General features: G+C 38.6%; 1 protein-coding gene across 1 annotated transcript in view; it reads left to right on the top strand.

The window, feature by feature from the left end:
• The window catches only part of RNF115 (ring finger protein 115), a 102,959-nt gene that overhangs the window by 29,507 nt on the left and 53,157 nt on the right, over nt 1–20,295 (top strand). The window contains exons 3-4 of the mRNA XM_008579401.1: nt 4,290–4,347; nt 19,003–19,214. Of these exons, the coding sequence (XP_008577623.1) occupies nt 4,290–4,347; nt 19,003–19,214 (270 nt within the window). The remainder of the gene's footprint in view (nt 1–4,289; nt 4,348–19,002; nt 19,215–20,295) is intronic.

Genomic DNA, 20,295 nt, shown 5'->3' on the forward strand with positions numbered 1-20,295 from the left:
ATCTGCATGGCCTTTATGGTCCACTTTTCTATCAGCATTCTGCTTGCCACCACATAAGTCTCTAAGACATTCCAAACTTTCTCTTGTCTTTTTCTCCTCTTCTAAGTCCTCCAAACTCCTCCAACCTTTGCCCATTACCCAGTACCAAAGCTGCATCCACATTTTCAGTTATCTGTTTAGCAACACCCCACTCCTAGGTACCAATTTTCTGTTTTAGTCCGTTTTGTGTTGCTATAACAGAATTACCTGAGACTGGGTAATTTATAAAGAAGAGAGGTTTATTTGGCTTACAATTCTGGGACAGCTGCATCTGGCATGGGTCTTAGGCTGCTTCTACTCATGGCAGAAAGTGGCAGGCAGCTGGTGGGTACAAGCAGATCACATGGCGAGAGGAAGCAAGAGGGCGTCATCTCTTTAAAAAAGAAAAAAAAGAAAGAAAAACAAACAAAAAAAAACTATTTTCTCTTATCACCGGCTGAATAAATTGAAAGGAATTTGTTTTATAACTTATACTCTCTGCTGAGAGAGAGAGAGAGAGAGAGAGATTTTTCGATTTTTGTGGGTTTTAGAAGGCTTAAAAGAAGTGGTTTTTGTTTGTCTACTTTCAAAAGAATAGGGGAGGGAAGGGAAAGAAAAATGGGAAAATTTGGAAAGTGATGTGATAGTGAGTGTGATGAGAACCACTGCTCCTAATTGTGTGTGGCATTCCTTGGAAACCTCTGTACCCATATCAGTGTAAATCTGGTAAATTTTCATTTATTTCCTGAGACTTTGTGACTCTATTAGATTATTGGTTGGTTTTTATTGGCCACTTTGTTGCCTGAAGGTAAATTGCTGTTATACTTCCTTGGCAGGCTAGGGAGCAACTTCTGACAAAGATATCTAGTAAGGTAAACAGGCTTAGTCTAGCCAGGGAAACAATTGTTACTTTGCTTTGAGGAAGCCTTTTGAGGAAGTCTTGTTCATATTAAGATTATTGCTGTCAAATTTTGCCATCTTGCCACTATAATATTTTTGTTTTGTTTTGTTTTTTGGTGGCTGGCTGTTACAGGGATCCGAACCTATGACCTTGGTGTTAGAAGGCTGCACTGTAACAAGCTGAGCTAACCAGCCAGCCCCTTTGCCACTATAATAATAATATTGGGTTTTTAATGCTTAAAATTTGTTCTTATTAGCGTTAGTGAAGATATAAAACTGATAAAAATGGGAAATATTTCTGAAAGTGACACATATATTTCTTCTTGGTTAATATGAATAAAGCTATAAAATCTTAATAAATTGTAGAATAGACTTGATAGGATGGCCTTTTTTTTTTTTGCTAAACATAATGGCACATTTGTTCTTTTGGGGTTCTCTGGTCAAACATTGATTGGACAGTTGAAGAAGTACCAACTGGAGTTACTGGGGATTTTAATGGCAAGTAATTACTTTACTGCTCCTGCAAGTAATTCCTGTTACTGTTGGCAGAATCTAAAGTTGAAGTTCCTTTCCACAACCAGAAAAACTACACATTTTACAGTATGTACTGTTAGTTTTATTTTACTAATGATTGGTAATTATGTGTAAATGAGCTGGGCTTCTGGGGCAATATGTGGCATGGGTCTATTTTGGTATAAATACTTAAATGTTGATGTAATAGTCTTGGTTTTAAATAATATAATACCAACACTAAACCTGTAAGATTAGCATGACGGCAAAATTAGCAATTTTGTATGGATGGCATGCTAACTTGGGATAGCTTTTTATTTGTGCTATTATATTTGCATCAAATGCTTATTTCAGGCATTTATGCTTTGCATGCGTTAAATAACAGGGTATATCAATTGTGGGGAAGCAATTAACGGGTTTATTTTTTTCTAATATTTAAAAATAGTAATCCTGGTTTCTTTAGGCAGATGGTACTTTTATACAAAGTAGTTGTAAATGAGGATAGTGATTAGCTGGAGGATGAATCTTTGTCTAGCAGGGAACTGTGAATTCTATGGATTCTGTTCTCACTTGACTTCACAATTCTTTTGTTTGTGCCTTTGCAGGTCAAAGGTACTGTGTAGGTATGACTGGTAGCAACTACTCAAATGCAGAGATCGTTGTGTTTTGAAAGAGATGAGTGTTAAATGAGTGAAGAAATCTTTTTCTTAGAATCACTGTCTTAGAGACAGCATGGTATTCCCTTTTATAAAATTTATAAACATTTGCTGATTTGAATGCTTAGCAATTATAGTGGTAAATAATAGATGGGAAAAATTAATAAGAGGAAGTCCGTGCATGTAAATGTTGGGTAATGGGCCCCATCTGCTACTAAACATACATCTAGAGGGGCACCTAGTAGGTATTCCCTTTTATAAAATTTATAAACATTTGCTGATTTGAAATCTTAGCAATTATAGTGGTAAATAATAGATGGGAAAAATTAATAAGAGGAAGTCCGTGCGTGTAAATGTTGGGTAATGGGCCCCATCTGCTACTAAACATACATCTAGAGGGGCACCTAGTAAGTTTTCTTAAGCTTTGTAAAATTTCTCAGAACAATGTGGTTGTTTTTATTATCCCTTCTCTATGATTAGCTCTATCACTTAAAATACAAAGGGATTTTAAGGAAAGGGAATGCCGAGGGAGTTTCAGGTGAATCAGAACCCCAAAAGGTAGAGTTGATGGTTTCAGTTACCAAGGGTATGTTAATTCCTAAAACGTGTGTAGTAAAGGCTGGAAAGAAAAGCCCTGGACAGTAAATGGATACACAGCCACTCAACTTTGTTTTCATGGTATGTAGTAGTTCAGTTATTTATTTGGCGTAGATGTACAGGTACTTTGGGGCTTGCTATGCATTTGAAGTGATTTTTACAAAAGTGTTTTTAACTTCTGAAACAAATAGAGGTGTTAAGTGGTTTCTAATCAGAGAATAAGGCTTGAGAATGATTGCATAAAGAATGGTTTTAGCTTTGCTTTTTCACTTTTGGTTTCAGATTAACCAGGGTGTGTTGGTTTCCTTAATAAGCTCAGCACAATGCCTGGATTGTTTTAATCCTGAAAATGAAAGCTATTTGTAGTAGTTTGTGGACTTTATTTCATTGGGGTGAGTGTTTGTATGTATTGTTTGTGCACTTAATGTGTGTCTCTTGAAGTAAAAATGGTATCCAGCAGTTCTTGTGATTCTTTCTATTCCATTTTTCACAAAGTGTTAGCCAGTTAGTTTCCTCCCTTTGCAAATTTCATGGGACAATGGGATTATTTGATATTTCTACCCACTGTTCAGCGTCTTTGGGAATAGGTAGTTATTTTATCATTTCCATTATTATTACATGTGATATTCAACAACTTATTTTTTTTTTTTTGGCAGCTGGTCTGTACAGGGATCAAACCCTGGATCCTGGTATTACCAACACCATGCTCTAACCAACTGAGAGCTAACTGGACAGCCCCAACAACTTTTATTTTTGAGTTATCAGTGTAGGAAATGACATTGCAGGGTTTTCAAAGGTGACGAGTGCTCTGTGTAATTCCAACACATCATAAACACTCCACATATATTTGAGGTATAATGAAATACAGTGTTTGCCCTTTGAATTTATATTTATGAAAGGAGAGAAAGGGGTTGACATGGCTGAGGCAAATCCTAGATATTTATAAAATAGAATTTAGAATCAAAGTCACAGTGCAGAGGGGTATTGAGGAGTCTCATTTGGTTGGTGAGTTCAGAAAAACTTAATGGAGGAAGTAGGTAGCATTTGACATGGGCCCTGAAGGGTGGGTAGGATAATCAAAGAATAGTATAACTATCCAAAGAGGAAATATTTATTGAACCCTTTTATAATGTGCTAAATACAGTACCAGACCAGTTACATTACTATATTTAATTACTCTCAAGAAATGTTAACTATTGTAGCCTCAGATGTTGTGTTTATCTAGTGGTTGAATGGATGTTTTTTCAGTGAAACATTATTTTGTTTTCTTAGCCTCTTTGAGGATAATTGTTTGTTTTTCTTCTTTTGCCAGATCAAATTTTAATTGCATTGCTGGCTGTGGGTCATTCCTCCTTTTCTGTGTTGGCCCCTCTCCCCAATTTTCCCTTGACTTAGCCTTGATTCACTTGAAAACCACTTGATTTTGTGGTTTGTTATGATATTTTTCCATGTGCCAGTTCTTCATAATTTCCTTTGTAGGTGTCATGTTGGGTGAGTTATTTTTCCTTGTTGGGCTTTGTTCTCATTATGCAATTCTATATTTAGCTTCTGGGAGGGGAGGTTGTTCCTCTGAATAGAATCACCACTCATTCCTTTTTTTCTCTTTAGTTTTTTAGGTGGTGGTGGCAGCCGGGTAGACAATAGCACATCAACACATTTTGCAGAGGTAAGTTTTCCTTTGGCTGTAGGGATTCTGTAGAAAATGGATGGGTGTTTTAAAATCATGACAGATATTCACTTCCCAGTGTGGCAAAACATCAGAGTTTAACTTAAAAGAAGAAAAATGTGGGCAAGAGTAGCCCTTGGAAAGATCTGTGCTTTCAGTAGCTGGGGCTTTGGCATGTTACCTTTGAGAAATCCTTGATTAGGAGAAAGTGATTGCCTTAAGCTGTACTGTTTTAAACCTGGTAGTGTTTTCAGTTCTGTTTTCTGCTTCTTTATTGTGTATATGGTGTGAAAATATAAACCTTGTACTGTGTTGCAGACTCTGCTTTAGTGGCATGACAGCCAGATAAAAGAGCAGGCCACGATAAGTAGTTATTGAAGTCACAATGAAGTGGTCTTCAACCTTCGACAGAAGTAGTGCTTTCTAGAGTTTACCTCTAATCAGCATGATAGTTTAGTATGATTAAGGATAGGATATTTACTTACCTTTCAGATTCCAAGATGGGACCTGTAATTAATTTCTACTTTATATAATGTGGCATCCATATTTTTGGGGGGTAAAACAAAAATGTTAACTGACTTGAAAATAAAGTATTCGTTTACATCCTTGAATACCAATTTATATTAAATTCAGAGTAATTTTTTCACTTTATCCATTGACCTAAAATCTTCTCTTTGGTTTTTTGACCATTTTAACCATTTTTAAGTGTGCAATTCAGAGGCATTAACACTCCTTGTTTTTAATCATTTAGAGACTGTAGCCCAGAAGGGATAAACCAGCTCAGCCTACAGAAAACTGATTTGCTTTTGCTCTGTATTTGTACCCACTGTTGCCATACTGCTTGCTCAGTTTTAGAAAGCTGACAGATGCTGAAAGAAAAAATATGTTAAATCTCATCAGAATTTCTTTGTGTTTCAAGATCATATTAGCCTTTTCCAGAGATAGCTGAAGGTCTAGAGCTAGCATAATATTTTGCGATTTATTTTGTGTAAATTGAAACTATATTAGCAGTGTATTTGAAAAGTGATATTCAATAAGAAGCCCATAAATACTTAAGCTTCTCTTCTCTGTTGTCTGAAAATTATCTTAAGACCTGTAGCCCCCACATTTTGATGTTGTTAGGTTTATAGTCAGGAAACTTGATGAATGTTTAGGTAACAGTACTATTTTATTAAAGATGTTTTCTTTTGCTTATGGTCTATGGTACTTCCTAATATCTAGTATTAAGTTTTTTGGTTAATTCTGAACTGCCTTGGTAGATGGGTTGATTAGAGTGTGATTCCAGACAGATCATGTCTTTGAATCCTCGTTTTTATTTTTTCATTTTGATGGTCTGAAAAACATTATTTAAATATTATGCTTGCCAGGCCTGGAAACCTTTCTGATTTCAGTATTTTTTTTCCTCTTGTATGTGCTATTCCTGATAACATAGATTGTCATTTACTGATAATGCATATGCAGAAGAAACGTCATTTGATTTTCCTTAAGTCTTAGTAATCTTTTGAGAAATGGAAATAGATTAATCTGTCAGTTTTATAGGTATGAATCACCAGAAGGAGATTCACAGAGTAAGAAGAAAAATAAATGTATGTAGTCAGTTTCCTAACTTTAGTAATGCTAAATCTGACACCAGTGGCATGAACTATCCCTTCAGGTGTTAAAGTAATTTTGCTGAGTCATAGCCTGTGACTTCATGTTCTTTAACAGTGACAGGATTTGTGGCAAGAGTTTGATTATGCCCAGTTTTCCCTTTGTAAAATTCCTTTGTCATCATGCCTGGATATTTAAGTTTTCTCCTTTTTTAATGATATTTTGCACTTTATCAGCACCGCACTCTCCCGAGTGAGCCACGGGCTGGCCCGATATTTTGCACTTTAAAGTTAGAAAAAAGTCTGTCTTTATAGTATTATAGAAGTTGCCAGGGATTTAAAAAAAATAGATAAGATGTATTTATTGAGTGTTTTCATACATAGCACTCTGCTAGAAGTAGGGGCAAGAAGCAGTGTCATGGTTGCCTTGCCTGCAAGGAACTTATAATTTAGTTGGGGAGCAAGGGCAAACGCATATAAAACAAATAAGAAGACAAGAAAGCATACAGAGAGTATAATTAACTTATTGTGGGGTGTATGTAACAACTACAGTAAAAGGAAGAGATCAGGTGGGCCACAGTCTTTAGGAAGAGAGATCATATAACATAGGGGATTAAGAGCACAGCTTCTGGAACCAGATTGGATCTGGATATGCCAATTACTGGCTGTGTTTCCTGGACAAAATTACTTAGAATCTCTTTGTGCCTCTGTTTCCTTGTCTGTAATTGGGGAAAGTAATAATACTTAACTTCATAGGAATGTTGTGAGGATTAAAACAGTTGATATATGCTAGTTGTGTAGACCCTAGTATGCCTGCCATATAGTAGTGAGTGCTTAATAAATTTCAGCCATTATTAAGACTTCATAGAGAAGGTAAAACTTAAACTGGAGCCTTGAAGAGTAGATGAAATTCAGATAAGAAAAGATGTGAAAAAAACTATCTCAAAATAGTGTTCATTGGCTTTAAATTTCTCCATGTCACTGGAGAAAAAAACTTAGAAATAAAATTACATATAAAAATTAAAGTTTTTTTTCTTTTCCATATTTTAGTTGGTAATTTCAACAAAGGCTTATTCTCAGTTTTGCTGTATTTTTCTTTAGCCAGAGCTGCTTACAAGCATGTAAAATAACTACGAAGAGGTTATTTTCTCTAATTTGCATTTATTAATAGCTGAATTCTTAAAATACCAGGCATATTAGAAGAGGCTTAGTTCAAGAAAAAATTTCTGACAAAATCAGTATTTATTTTTTTTGTTTTTAAGTGGGTCTGGGGTGGGGAGATTAAGTGGATTGGGATGAAGAGAAGGTGGGGGGTGGGTTGCCAGTTAAGTGGGAGCAATGTTTAAGTAATGTGTGAGGGTCAGTGGAGAGTGAATCTAAAAATGTTATTAGCAGTTTGTAGAGAGTAAAAACGTTGCTATACTGAGGTTCCTGATGATAACCTGGGGAAGTGAGCCCATAGCTACCTGAGGGTTTAATTGATTACTTGAAAGCTTCTGACCATGACCCTGGTGCCAGCGAAACATCTGATCTTAGAGTCTCAGCTTACCTGAATGGATCACTTCAGTTGCAAGAGTGGCTGTGGCTGCTGTCTCAGATTAGCAGAAAATAAATTAGATGGCTTCCTGGGAAAAAAAACTCATGGGTATACACAAGAGTGCAGACTACTCTGAGCAGTCTAATTTATATTTGTTTAAATAAAATTTGTTTTGTTACATAAGCAAAGCAACATTATAATGGCAACTAAAAAGCTATTGAAAAATACCTTGAGTTTCACTGTCGTAAGAGCTCCTTTTCTCTGTACATTTCATTTTCGAATTTGTTCTGAGGCATAGATACTGAAAGGTATTAGAACATTAAAATTTTTAAAAAATAAAAACCACCTATATCCTCATTGCTTTATTGTAGCTTTATAGATTTATTTTTTTCTTATATGCATGCCTCATAACTGTTTTCATTTGCAATCATAGAGTATACCATATTATGTTTCTGCTTTTTAAAATTTACTTAGTATTGTCATAAATCTTTTTGTCATCTCTCTGTAGTTATAAGAATTATATATTTTATGACTTCATATTCTTTCATGTCTACACTATATTAAAGTATGATCCTGTGTTAGACATGTCTAGTTATATATGATGGTTGAGTATTGATCACACTTCTTCCCTCCACCTCTGAGTCTAGACCATATTGAGAGATAAAACATAAAAGACAGACAGATGGGAATAAAAATTTAGTTTTTAAGGGCCGGCCCCATGGCTCACTCGGGAGAGCTGAGGCTGCGGGTTCGGATCCTACATAGGGATGGCTGGTGCACTCACTGGCTGAGTGTGGTGCGTATGACATGTGCTGAGGGTTGCGATCCCCTTACCGGTCAAAAAAAATTTTTTTTTTTTTTCTATTGAATCATAATTGATTATACATATTTTTAGGGTTCAACGTTGACATATGTTATCAAATCAATATTACTAGCATATATATTGTTACAAATCATACTTATTCTTTATGTGCCTTGTTCAATCTCTCCTCATCCCCTTCTCCCTCCCCCCTCTAATTACCCTAGATTTCTTCTCTCCCTCTGAAAGAGTAATGGTTACTCTTGATTTGTTGCCTAGATGATCTGTCCAATGCTGAGAGGTGTGTTCAGGTCCCCCAATATTATCATAGAGCAGATGCTTCTTCTGTCACTCTGGAATGAGCTTTGTGGAGATAGACATCCTCTTCTTTTCTTTGGTCTCTGCTAGTGACTCTACTTGTGACAGTGCACTCCAGTGGATGGTGGACCATCTGCACAGTGGTTGTGGTGTATAGCCACTTTTGCAGCAGCTCTGGTTATTGTGGTGGGCCACCCACATGGGGTGATGTTTTTGGCATGCTCCTAACCTAGTTGTTGGTGGTGATGGTGGTGTGCCTGTTTGTGGGAGGGGGTCCAGTCCACAGATCCATACCTCAGGACCCTGGGTGGGCCCAGTGCTGCTGGCCATGTGCCTGGTTGTGGGCAGAGGGTCCTCTTCCCGGCTTCAAGCCTCAGGACTCTGGGAGGACCCCATGGCGCTGGTGGTGTCCTCGGCTGTGGGTGGAAGGTCCACTCCCTGGCTCTTTGCCTCAGGACCCCAGGCGGTTGTGGTGCTGGCAGTGTGCCTGGTTTTCCCCCCTTTCTGGCTTGGTAGTCTAGGGACTTCCAGTCCTTCTAGGTGTTATAGGTGTTCTTTGGTGAAATGAGACATTTACTAGTTAATATAAAACTTTGTCTCTGGTTGTGGCTACTCTGTTTCTTCTTTCAGTTCTGTGTTGTATTATTTGCTGTTCCCACCACTTAAACTCTGCACTGGAACTAATTTGTTGTCCTTTGTTTACTTCTCAAGTGGGGGGATTTCCTGTGGGAACCAGTAATTGAGTTCTGTGGTTGAGCTAAATTGCTGCTTTGCTGTTGATACCCTGGGGAAGGATTTTTGTGCAGCTCAGGTTTTAATTGTTGACTTAATAGGACTTCAAGGTTTAATGAAATCCAATGTACCTGGGTTGTGTAGAAACACTGGTCTGGGCCTGAGACTTTTTATCAAATTGCACTCCATGCAATTCTATATTCCTGACCAGTCTTCTCTGAGTGGTCCTATGCTGATTGGGGTCAGATGCGCTGTCCTTACTTGTTGCAGTGTTCTTCCAGTGGGGCCGTCTCCTCCACCGCCCATGCTGTAAATACTTCCCATGGGACAGACTGTGTGCTGGTCCCTTGCAATAACTCACTGGCCTCTGAGTGGCTCCTTTTTTTCAGTTGTTGTGGCTCCTCGCTCCTGTGTGAGTCCATGGGAACCCTATTAGTAGTCTTACTGGCCTGGGGGCCACCAAGGCTCTCTTCTCCCTTGCTCCCTCCATGCAGCTTCATCTGAAAGGCACAGCTGTGGCTTTTGCCAGCTCCTGCTCTGTGTGCTCAGCAGCTCCAGCCTGGAAGTGGCTGGGGCTCGAAATGGTTGGAAGGGTTTTTTCTTTCACTTATCATGGCTTCTCTGGCCTTCGTACACTCCGAAGGTCTCTCCTCTTCTTCCCCTGAGCTTTAGCAGCCCCAGCTTGGCTGTTGTTGCTTTTTAATAGTTGTAAATTAGTTGATTTGTGGGAGAGAGTGATGGTGGGAACTGTCTGTTCCACCATCTTGACTGGAAGTCAACTAAGATATTCTTGAAGACAGAGAACATGATGGGGAGAATTGATCTGTGAGATGACAAAACCTATTATAAAGTTTATAATAAAAGGACTGTGTGGTATCAGTCCAAATCAATGGCCCTGAATACAGATCTCCAAAATAGACCTAGGCACATGTACAAATTTAATATGATAGATGTGACACTGCAGATCAGCAAGGAAAGGAGGAATTATTTATTAAAAGGCATTAGGACAACTGGTTATCTGTGTGGAAAACAAATGAAATTGGATCCCTATATTAGGCTAACAAAAAATTAGTTCTTGGTAGATTAAATATTTAAATATATAAGGTGAAGCTTTAAAACTTACCTTGAAGAAAATGTTGGAGAAAATTTTTAATGGCTTTGTGCTAGGGAAGGATTTCTTAAGACCCCGAAAGCACAAACCATAATGAAAAAATGGACTTAACTACGTTAATATTAAACTTCAAGAGCCTTCAGAAAAAAAGTGGAAAAAATGAGCCATAATTGGGAGAAGACACTTTTGTAATACATGTAATTGACAGATTAGTATCAGAATATGTAAAGAAGTGCTACAAGTCAATCAGAAAGCCATCTCAACAGAAAAGTGGACAAAAAGACATGAGAGAAGACATGAAAGAGAAATTATATGAATGGCTGGTATATACATGAAAAGGTGTTTAAAAGCATTGTTAGTATCAGGGGAAAAGCAAACTAAAAACCACAGTGAAATGGTGATATCAGCAGAAATGGTGGAGTAGGGATCTCCAGGGCTGTCCTTCTGCAGGAACACCAAAAAACTTGGCAAAAACTGTCAGAATCAAACTTATCAGAACTCTGGAAAGATAGCCAACGTTTACAGTAACCAAGCAAACACTTAGCCAGGGGAAAGGACACTGAAACAGAATAAGAGATCTTTTTAGCATTTTAACTTACCCTAGCCTCACCTCCCTCTGTGGCATGATGGTGGTCTTGAAGACAGCAGCCCATGTTCCTTGTGGGAGTACCTGATTCCAGAGAGAGCAGAGTGGACCGTGTTCCTAAGGTATTGTGTTTATCTGTTTTGGTTTTTTTTTCCTTTTTGTCTTTTTTTACTGACCGGTAACGGGATCGCAACCCTCGGTGTTGCGCCCACACCATGCTCAGCCAGTGAGCAGGAACCAGTCTCCACATGGGATCCGAACCCTCGGCGGGAGCGTCACCGCGCTCCCAAGCAGCGCACTCTCCAGTGCGCCACCAGGCTGGCCCTGTGTTTTTCTGTTTTGACCTGACTTGGGGTTTTCCCGAAGGACTGCCACCCGAGACAAAAAAAACCAAAAACCAAAACCAAAAAAAAAAAAAAAACACTTGGCGCAATCCACAGACAGATTGAAGGCCAGGGAAGAAAAACTGGAGAGAAGTTTTTTTGTGTGTGGAAATAGGGGCTTTGGAACCTAGTAAGCCACATGCATGCTCAGTGCAGAATGAATGCTCAGAAGAGACATAAGAAGACCATTAGCTTTCACCTCTGGCTCGTCTTTGGGCTCAGCACAAGCAGGAAGTGAAAGTTAAGACATATTTGTAAATGTCCTGGTTAAGTGTTGAAGGAATACACTGACAGCCAATCAACAATGACTTGGAAAGCATTTTTCTCTTTTCTTTCCTTTTGTTTTCTTTTTTCCCCTTTACTGTCTTTTCTGTTTTTTATTTAATATTTCAAAATGTCCAGTTTTCAACAAAGAATTACGAAGCATGCAAAGAAACAAAATATATGGCCCATATACAGGAAAAAAAGCATGTTTCATTTACAGGAAAAAAAAGAAATTAACAGAACTTATCCCTGAGGAAGCACAAGTATTAGACTTAGTAGACAAAAACTTTAAATCAACTGTCTTAAATATGCTCAAAAAACTAAAGAACACCATGAGCAAAGAACTAAAGGAAACCAAGAGAATAGTGTCTCAACAAATAGAGAATATCAATAAAGAGAACCAAACAGAAATATTGGGGCTGAGAATTACAATAATTGAAATGAAAAATTTGCTAGAGGAGTTCAACAGCAGATTTGAGCAGACATGAGAAAGAATCATCAAACTCAATGATAGATCAATTGAAATTATCCAGTTTGAGGAGCACAGATTAAAAAGAATGAAGAAAATGAACAGAGCCCAAGAGATGTATGGGACACCATCAAGCATATCAACATATGTATCATGGAGAGGAGAGAGAGAAAGGTACAGAAAGTATATTTGAAGAAATAATTGCCAAAACAATTCCAAATTTGACAAAAGACATGAATCTACACATCCTGGAAGCTCAACTAATTCAACATAGGATAAACTTAAGAGATCTGTACTGAGACACATTATAATTAAACTGTCAGGCACCAGAGATAAAGAGAGAATCTTGAAAGCACCAAAAGAGAAGCAACTTGTAACATACAAAGGATCTTAAATAAGATTAATTTCTGCTGCTTTCTCAGCAGAAGCCATGGAGGCTAGAGGTAGTGGGATGACATATTTAAAGTGCTGAAAGGAAAAAAAATTGCCAGCCTCGAATCCCCTTACTAGCCAGCCACCAAAAAAAAAAAAAAAAAAAAAAAATCTGGCTAAACTAGTTTTCATCAGTGAAGGAGAAATCAAGACATACTCAGATAAACCATAGCTGAGGGAGTTCATTATTAACAAATCTTCCCTACAAGAAATGTTAAAGGGAGTCTTTCAGGCTCACCACAGACCTATATTTACTTTCAGGCATAGGACCAAAGAATATGTATTTTAAATAAACCCTCCTATTGGTTCTTATAACAAAACAAACCAAAACTCACCAAAAACAAAAAAAGACTTCACAATGAGACATCATTCTCTATCCACCAGATTGCCAGGATGTGGCCCAATGGAAACTCTTAAGCACTCTTGGTGGATGTGTAAATTGGTACAACTACTTTCAAAACAATTTAGCATTACCTAGTAAAGTTGAAGATGTATAGACCATATAATAGTTGTACTGACTACTAATAAGGAAACTCTTGTACTTCTGCAGCAAGAGACACATACAATAATGTTCACAGTTGCTGTTTATAATCACAGAAAACTTGAAAAAATCCAGATGTTTATTGATTCCTTTTTCCTAACGTGATTTATTTCTGGTTTTTAATAGCTCTGGGACCATTTGGATCTAATATTAAATCTTAAGATGCCAGAATAATCTCCTTTGACCACATGTCCCACATCCTGGGCACACTGGGACAAGGGGTTAGGCCCCCAGGGCTTCAGGCATCTCTGATTCTATGGTTTTGTTGGGCTCAGTCCACCCAGCAGTTCTAACAGGTTGGAGTCTCACGCCTGCAGCTTTCCCAGGCTGGAGTTGCGTGCTAGTGGCCTTAAAGTCCTGGGGTCTCTGAGGTGGCCTCATTCTCGTGGCTCCACTAGGTATTGCCCCTAGTGAGGGCTATGGAGGCTTCTATGGCCCCACAGTTTGTGTGCTCTGTACATCTGTAGAGGTAGCACCAGATGGATGCTGCCAACGTTTATAGCTTGTGCCTTTTAGGGCTGTGGGTTGAGGTGCACCTGGGCCTGCTCAAGCCATCGTTGGGGTGGCCAAGCAGAGCTGTGCTAGAATTTGGGGATCAGAGTCCTGAGGTGATGCAAGGCAGTGAATGCTGAGTTCTGCAGGCACCTCTCTGGAAACCTTGCCCATAAAGTTCTGACTTGCTGTGAAGATCTCTGAAATGCTTTTGGGTTCATTCTCCCATTTTCTTGATCAATAGTACCTATCTCTTTTCTATTTGTACTAATGTTTTTAGCAAATGGTCACTTGGCCACACTCTTGATTTGCACTCCTGAATATACCTTTTCACTCTTTACATGGCCAGCCTACAGCTCCTTAAATATTTTGCTTAGAAACTTCTTCTACAAGCTATCCTAGTTCATTGCTCTTAAATTACACCTTCTAGGGCCGGCTCGTGGCTCACTCGGGACAGTGTGGTGCTGATAACACCAAGGCCATGGGTTCGGATCCCATATAGGGATGGCTGGTTCACTCACTTTGGAGAGTGTGGTGCTGACAACACCAAGTCAAGGGTTAAGATCCCCTTACCGGTCATCTTAAAAAAAAAAAAAAAATTACACCTTCTATAAGCAGCCAAATTCTTTGCCACTTTGTAACAAGGATGGCCTCTACTCCAGTTTCTAATACCTTGTTCCTCAGTTCCATCTGAGACCTTCTCAGAATGGCCTTCACTGTCCATATTTCTATCAGCATTCTGATTACAACCACTTAACTCATCTCTAAGAAGTTCCAGACTTTTCCTACAGTTCTCTTCTGAGCCCTCTCTAGAATTGCCTTTCATGCTCCATTTACATCAGTTTAGGCTTTTTCTAGCCTGCTCCTCCAAATTCTTTCAGTCTCTACCCATTACCCAGTTTCAAAGTTACTTCCACATTTTCAGGTATTTGTTACATCAACAGCCTCACTTCTTGGTACCAATCGCCTGTTTTAGCCCATTTTATGTTACTGTCACAAAATACATGAGACTGACTAATTTATAAGGAACAGAGATTTATTTTTTAGAGTTTTGGAGGCTGGGAAGTCTAAGGTTGAGGGGCGCACACTTGACAAGGGCCTTCCTGCAGCATCAGCCTAGGGTGGACAGTGGAAGGGCAAGAGAGCACATGTGAGAGAGAGAGAATGGGGCCAAACACATACTTTGATTAGGAACCCACATAAAGGTTCCACCTCTCAACACTGTTGCATTGGGGATTAAGTTTCCAACATATGTATTTGGAGGACAAATTCAAATCATAGCAATATGTTTATCAAATTTCAGAAGATACTAAAAGGGATATCAAATATATTGATCGGCATTAGGATTCATAAAGATTTCAACAGATTGGAGCAATGAACTTAATATGAAATTTAATAAGATAAATGTAAAGTCTTGTGACTATAAAAACATTCATGCAACAAATCTTTATTGAGTGTCTTTTATGTATAGGGCACTGTGCTAGGCACTGAGGAAACATTGGTGAGCAAAACAGGTGGTGGTTGATGGCCTCTACTCCAGTTTCTAATACCTTGTTCCTCAGTTCCATCTGAGACCTTCTCAGAATGGCCTTCACTGTCCATATTTCTATCAGCATTCTGATTACAACCACTTAACTCATCTCTAAGAAGTTCCAGACTTTTCCTACAGTTCTCTTCTGAGCCCTCTCTAGAATTGCCTTTCATGCTCCATTTACATCAGTTTAGGCTTTTTCTAGCCTGCTCCTCCAAATTCTTTCAGTCTCTACCCATTACCCAGTTTCAAAGTTACTTCCACATTTTCAGGTATTTGTTACATCAACAGCCTCACTTCTTGGTACCAATCGCCTGTTTTAGCCCATTTTATGTTACTGTCACAAAATACATGAGACTGACTAATTTATAAGGAACAGAGATTTATTTTTTAGAGTTTTGGAGGCTGGGAAGTCTAAGGTTGAGGGGCGCACACTTGACAAGGGCCTTCCTGCAGCATCAGCCTAGGGTGGACAGTGGAAGGGCAAGAGAGCACATGTGAGAGAGAGAGAATGGGGCCAAACACATACTTTGATTAGGAACCCACATAAAGGTTCCACCTCTCAACACTGTTGCATTGGGGATTAAGTTTCCAACATATGTATTTGGAGGACAAATTCAAATCATAGCAATATGTTTATCAAATTTCAGAAGATACTAAAAGGGATATCAAATATATTGATCGGCATTAGGATTCATAAAGATTTCAACAGATTGGAGCAATGAACTTAATATGAAATTTAATAAGATAAATGTAAAGTCTTGTGACTATAAAAACATTCATGCAACAAATCTTTATTGAGTGTCTTTTATGTATAGGGCACTGTGCTAGGCACTGAGGAAACATTGGTGAGCAAAACAGGTGGTGGTTCTTGATCTCATGCACCCCATTTAGTAGGAATAATAAACATTAATTTTAAGTGTTTGCCATATGTGTAGGACTGTGCTTTATGCTTTGTCTGCTTTATCTTATTTAATCTGTATGAAGTAATAGATACTATTGCCCTTATCATTTTATATAAGAACAAACTGTTAGAGAAATAAAGTAATATCCAGTGTTGGATCCAGGTCTTGAACTTAGGGCTGTATGAATCTAGTGCTGCACTGTCTGATGTGGCAGCCACTAGCCACATGTAGCTATATAAATTTAAATTTAAATTAATATTAATTAAAAGTTAATAAAACTCAAAATTCAAAATTACTCAGTACCACTAGCTACATTTCAAGGGCTCGGTGGCCACATGTAGCTAGTAGTTACCATATTTGACAGCGCAGGTTATAAAACATTACTGTCCTCTGAGGAAGTCATATTGGGCAGTGCTGTTCTAGTGTTTTCAATCCCCCAACACCCCCTCCCCCCATATTCCTTCTAGACTTTACTATTAACATTTTATTATACTTGTTTTGTCACATATGTGCACATCTATCTGTCCATTGTTCATCTTATTTTTTTGAATTTCAAAGTTAGTTGCAGACATTCCTTCTTAGGCAAATACAGGATGTGGGAAATCAGATTTAATGCGATTGTCTGGGACAAAAATCTGTGGAATCTTAGTGTTTTAATAGCTTATGGTGCCCAGAGGTAAATCCACCATGTCTTCCACCTGTTAAAGTGCATGTAGATTACTTTCCCTTCTCTACCTGTTTGGGACCCCATTGTTGAGCTTCCCAATTATAGTTCATCTAAACTCTTCCCTCCAGTGTTATTTTTTTTCCCCCTCCCACCCATTAAACTGCCAATTCTGGATCAGTGCTTTGATCCACTTTTCCTTGCTCTCCTACTAGGAGATGGTTAAGCACTGCTGGAGAAGATCACATAAATGTGTCCATTGGTGCCCCTATGAATAGTAAGGTGCGTTTAATCTCCATAAGACTGTCACTGCTTTTGATTAGTCTCTTGTTTTGTATTCCCTCAGAAAATATTTTGCATTTTCACCAAACTTCACTTTCTAAAATTTCCAATCCAATAGCTGATTCTCAGCAGCTGACTTATACTCCATTATGAAAATTGGGGCTCTGGCTCTCCCGAGCTGGTGCTGTAGGGGGTTGAGGGCTTCAGCCACACCTTGTTGACATCTGCATCCAGCTCAGCAATGACCAAGCCACTGCTGGAAGTCCCCTGTTCTCCCCTGCAGGAATGAGGGGGGTGCCACAGGCCTCAACCCTGCCCCTCCTCCATCCTCCTTTTCCTGTCCTATTTCCTTCCCCCTCCCTCACCCCTCCCCCAACTGCTCTGCAGCATCATAGAATGTAAAAAAAAATTAATAAACTTTTTAAAAAAATGAAAATTGGGGCTTTACATATGAACCCCTGAATCCCTGTGTTGTTCAGCTTCTCTATATTAACACTGCTTTCTCCCTCCAGTCTCCTGAGATGAAGTTTCCTTTCTTTTTTTTTTTTGCAAGCAAGCCTGTCAGCCCATGTTCCTGAAACTTTCCTTACCTATTTTTTCTGGGATTTTGTTTCATCTGTTTTCCTCTTCCTGCTCCCTTTTCCCCCTTTATGCCCCTCAACCACCCTTTTTACCCTTTAGTTCTGTGGTTTTTAGTCTGGCTGTACATTAATGTCACTAAGGGTATTTTAAAAAATACTGATCCGGGCCGGCCTGTGGCTCACTTGGGAGAGTGTGGTGCTGATAACACCAAGGCCACGGGTTCGGATCCCTGTATAGGGATGGCTGGTTAGCTCGCTTGGGAGAGTGTGGTGCTGACAACACCAAGTCAAAGGTTAGGATCCCCTTACCAGTCATCTTTAAAAAAAACAAAATAAAATAAAATAAAATAAAATAAAAAATACTGATTCCCTTCCACCCCCAACTGTGATTTAATTAGTCTGGGGTGAGGTTCAGTCATTGATAATTTTTAAAAGCTCCTGAGGTTATTCTTATTGTAGCCAGTGTTGAGAATCACAGCTCTGGTTATTGCCCAATCTCATTCCTTTTCATTTTAATTACATTTCTTAAGAGGCATCTGTGTTTACTTTGTGTCCTTTCTCATCTCCCATTATTCCTCTATCTACTATAGTGTGGCCCACCTTTCACTAAAATCCCTGATGACCTTCTAATTGCAGATCCAGTGGATACTTTAAAATGTTTATTTTATGGATCCTATTCACTGAATTCAACTTTTTTGGCCTTTTTCTTCCTCCTTGAAATTCTCTACTACTTTGACCTCCATGTTAGTGCATTTTCTTGATTTACCTCTTCTGTCACTTTCCCTTCTTGTGGGTACTTTCTTTTCTTTTTTTTTTTTTTTTAAAAGATGACCGGTAAGGGGATCTCAACCCTTGACTNAAAAAAAAAAAAAAAAAAAAAAAATCTGGCTAAACTAGTTTTCATCAGTGAAGGAGAAATCAAGACATACTCAGATAAACCGTAGCTGAGGGAGTTCATTATTAACAAATCTTCCCTACAAGAAATGTTAAAGGGAGTCTTTCAGGCTCACCACAGACCTATATTTACTTTCAGGCATAGGACCAAAGAATATGTATTTTAAATAAACCCTCCTATTGGTTCTTATAACAAAACAAACCAAAACTCACCAAAAACAAAAAAAGACTTCACAATGAGACATCATTCTCTATCCACCAGATTGCCAGGATGTGGCCCAATGGAAACTCTTAAGCACTCTTGGTGGATGTGTAAATTGGTACAACTACTTTCAAAACAATTTAGCATTACCTAGTAAAGTTGAAGATGTATAGACCATATAATAGTTGTACTGACTACTAATAAGGAAACTCTTGTACTTCTGCAGCAAGAGACACATACAATAATGTTCACAGTTGCTGTTTATAATCACAGAAAACTTGAAAAAATCCAGATGTTTATTGATTCCTTTTTCCTAACGTGATTTATTTCTGGTTTTTAATAGCTCTGGGACCATTTGGATCACACAATGTTTTTCCAAGATTTTAGACCATTTCTAAGTAGCAGTCCACTGGACCAAGATAATAGAGCCAGTGAGAGGGGTCTTCAAACTCACACTGACTTCTGGGGACCAAGTCGGCCTCCACGGCTGCCAGTGACTCGGAGATACAGATCTCGAGGAAGTACTCGTCCTGACAGATCTCCAGCTATTGAAGGGTGAGTTGTTGTTTTTAGGTTCTCTTTAAGGGTGGTTTTAATGAAGGACATGTTGGCATAATCTAGTCTTTACAAGGTTCTCATACTTACTGCATTTGTGGACAAAATAAATAGGATGAAAATGAAGCTAAATTAAATGTCTGTACTTACCTAGACGATAAACTAATGGGTGATAAAACTAATGTTATGGATCTCTGTTAACATTTTTATTAATGTTTCAGATTAGTATATAGATGATATGTCTTCATTCATTTTGTGTTTCTGTAACAGAATACCTGAGACTGGGTAATTTATAAAGAACAGAGATTTATTTCTTAGAATTCTGGAGGCTGGGAAATCCAGGGTCAAGAGACCTGCATCTAATGAGAGCCTTTTTGCTGCATCAGCCCAGGGCGCAAAGTGGATGGGCGAGAGAGCACTCATGAGAGAGAGAGAAGGGGGCTGAACACATCCTTTTATCAGGAACCCACTCCCATGATAATGACATTAATTTATTCATAAAAGCAGAGCCCTTATGACCTAATCACCTCTTAAAGGTCCCACCTCTCAACACTGTTGCACTGAGGATTAAATTTTCAACACATGAACTTTGGGGGGCACATTAAACTATACCGTTCTGCCCCTGGCCTCCAAAATTCATGTCCTTCTCACATGAAAAATGCATTCATTTATCCCATTGGCTCTAAGATCTTAACTTGTTTCAGTATCATCTCAAAAGTCTAAAGTCCAGAATCTCATCTAAATCAGATATGATGGGTGAGACTCGAGGCACTATTCTTCTGAGGCAAATTTCTCTCTAGCTGTGAACCTGAGAAATTAAACAAGTTATCTACTTCTAAAGTACAATGGTGAGACAAACATAAGACAAACATTCCCATTCCAAAAGGAAGAAATAAGTAAGAAGAAAGAGGTAATTGGTCTCCAGTAAGTTTAAAACCCAAGAGGGAAATAATATTAAATCTTAAGATGCCAGAATAATCTCCTTTGACCACATGTCCCACATCCTGGGCACACTGGGACAAGGGGTTAGGCCCCCAGGGCTTCAGGCATCTCTGATTCTATGGTTTTGTTGGGCTCAGTC

This window comes from Galeopterus variegatus, unplaced genomic scaffold (genome assembly GCF_000696425.1).
Source record: "Galeopterus variegatus unplaced genomic scaffold, G_variegatus-3.0.2 Scaffold1873, whole genome shotgun sequence".
Classification (NCBI taxonomy): Eukaryota; Metazoa; Chordata; class Mammalia; order Dermoptera; family Cynocephalidae; genus Galeopterus; species Galeopterus variegatus.